Source organism: Aplysia californica, unplaced genomic scaffold, assembly GCF_000002075.1.
Source record: "Aplysia californica isolate F4 #8 unplaced genomic scaffold, AplCal3.0 scaffold01162, whole genome shotgun sequence".
In the NCBI taxonomy this organism is placed as follows: Eukaryota; Metazoa; Mollusca; class Gastropoda; order Aplysiida; family Aplysiidae; genus Aplysia; species Aplysia californica.
In genome coordinates, this window is record NW_004798432.1 from 104,742 (window position 1) to 107,559 (window position 2,818).

General features: G+C 41.0%; 1 protein-coding gene across 1 annotated transcript in view; it reads left to right on the plus strand.

The window, feature by feature from the left end:
* The window catches only part of LOC101851691, a gene marked incomplete at its 5' end in the record, with an annotated part of 30,121 nt that overhangs the window by 1,940 nt on the left and 25,363 nt on the right, over window positions 1-2,818 (plus strand). Inside the window, 1 exon segment of the mRNA XM_005111999.3 lies at window positions 130-179. Within this exon segment, the coding sequence (XP_005112056.2) occupies window positions 130-179 (50 nt within the window).

Consider the following 2,818-nt stretch of genomic DNA (forward strand, 5'->3'; position numbering starts at 1 on the left):
TCTCTCTCTCTCTCTCTCTCTCTCTCTCTCTCTCTCTCTCTCTCTCCCTCCCACAATCACTCTTGTCTCACACTCAGCTCTGTTGTAACAAAACGATAACGCAGTTTTTTTGTTGGCCCCTCTGCTCAGGTGTTCTACACTACAGACCCGTCTTTTTGCGCAACGATGACAGACTCAAGGTAAGCACCGACCATACACTTGTATTCAAGACATCCTGGATTGGGCACTCTGACGCATTTCCGGTTGGTTAAAAAAAATTTGACCTAGCGCCTTATTTGATTCACTTTGAGCTAAATACTCATCATTTGATTCACTTTGAGCTGTCCATTATTTGATTCACTTTGAGCTAAAAACTAATTATTTGACTCACTTTGAGCTAAAAACTAATTATTTGACTCACTTTGAGCTAAAAACTAATTATTTGACTCACTTTGAGCTCTCTATCATTTGACTCACTTTGAGCTAAAAACTAATTATTTGACTCACTTTGAGCTAAAAGCTAATTATTTGACTCACTTTGAGCTAAAAACTAATTATTTGACTCACTTTGAGCTCTCCATCATTTGACTCACTTTGAGCTAAATGCTAATTATTTGACTCACTTTGTGAGCTAAATGCGCACAACCCCCTTTTGAATCACTTTCATCTGAATGAAGGGCAAAGGAAAATAAATGTGTCACTCGCACTCGACTTCAGCGAGACTGGTGTCAACTGTCAGACTGTCAGGCCCTTCCTTTGGGTATCCTGGTGTTACTCATTGTGTGCACGATTCGCCGTGAATGTTTTACCGAAGGCGAACAGGCAGCAGTCATGATAGGGCGCAGTTTAGAATAAAGGTTTGGGGGACACAATACACGCGCTAATGCACGCACGTGCGCGCGCACACATACACACACACACACACACACACACACACACACACACACACACACATACGCACATACACGCGCACGCACCCAAACACATGCATACACACACTGGCATATACACATACGCATACACATCCACTCGTATACACACACACACACACACACACACACACACACACACACACACACACACACACACACACACACACATACCTCGCACACAAACACAAACACAAATGCAAACACAGACATACACACATACACACGCTTACACACATACATACACATACGCAGGTACATACACACATACACACAAACACACACATACACACATTTCATACTCACCAGAGAGGGTTTACAGTAATCAAACACATACCCACAATCACACACACAGATGCACACACAATCACACACACAAATACACACAATCACACACACACAAATACACACATACACACACACACACTCATACATTGCACGACCTCACCTTGTGTCCTGTAATAATGCACCACGTACTTATCTGTCTCCACGATCGAGTCTCCTGCAACAGTGGTGCCTACATATTGGGTACGTTCCCACCAACGCCTTCTCTATAGACAGTACGCTACCCTAGAATATCAAAGTTCTATCTGCTTAGTTCATACTTAAGAGAAATTTGTCGTTTAAAAAATTCGAGTTTCACCTTATGTCAAGCTTTTTCAAATGCAATTCTATGAACATCTTGATAACGACTCCGAATAATTTTGTGGTTTTGATAGAGCAAATAAAACGTTTGGTTTCTGATCCCGTGGTCTTAGTAACTCAAAGTCAAAGCGGCCAAAAATGACGGTAGATATCCAGGGGTGCAATGCAGCTCGTAGAATAGGGGCCCATCAAGCGTTTATGAGACACTGCACCGATTGCTGCGTCGTGATTAGGAGGACGATCAGCTGATCGATTGATTGATTAGGAGGGCGTTGGTTGATTAAGAAACTGGTTGACTATATTATGATTAGAGCATTAGTTCAATCGATATTTTAAAATGAAGGAGCCAGCGCAACAAGAGACGTCTCACGAAAACTTGCAGCAAAACGAAATTGGAAAGTGGTCAGATAGACCATTTACACTAATCTCTACAGTTGTGCCTTTGAGAAAAAGAGTGGTTTATTATCCTTTTTGGGGCTGATGACTTATGGTGGGATGAAGCTCAGGCACTGCTCTGAGTCAAAACAAAAGTAGTCTGCACTTGGGATAAACATTTTATTACCTTGATCACTCCATTAAATTATTGACGACGCACGTTCCTGTCCTTCGAAAACGCTTGCAGGAAGACGCGCTGTTTTGCGGCACTTTATAAAAGTAACATAACTTTTTTATTAACACAGATTTTTCCATTTTGCTTTTTCAGTCTGAAACTTTAAACAGCAAAACTAAATTGGAAAGTGGCCAGATAGACCATTTACACAAATCTTTACAGTTGTGCCTTTGAGAATAAGAGCGGTCTATTATCCGTTTTGGGACTGATAACTTATTATGATGGGATGAAGCTCAGGCACTGCTCTGAGTCAAACAAAAGTTAAATTTGTAAGGTATGTCCTCGAAAGCTATGTCATAAATGATTGTGAACGGTTGTTGTGATGGATTATCTCTTCGTTGAAACTCAAATTAAATTCGATACCATAATTTGGCTGACAACAGACGATCCCAACTTTTCTCAACCTCTCAATCATTGTGAAGTTAACTCGTCTAGGTGTCCTACATTAACAGCCAGTGTTCTGTCGAGTGTTTGAATTTCAGATCTTGACGGGTTGGGTAATTGAATATCTCACTTTAATCTACCTGGCGATACTTAAGACATCACTTAATTCATGCTGAACGAGCTGCAGAATCTAGTGGGATTTTACTATAGAGTAAAGTGTAGAGTTACCATTGCGAGGAGAGTAGAAGAGAGAGAGAGAGAGAGAGAGAGA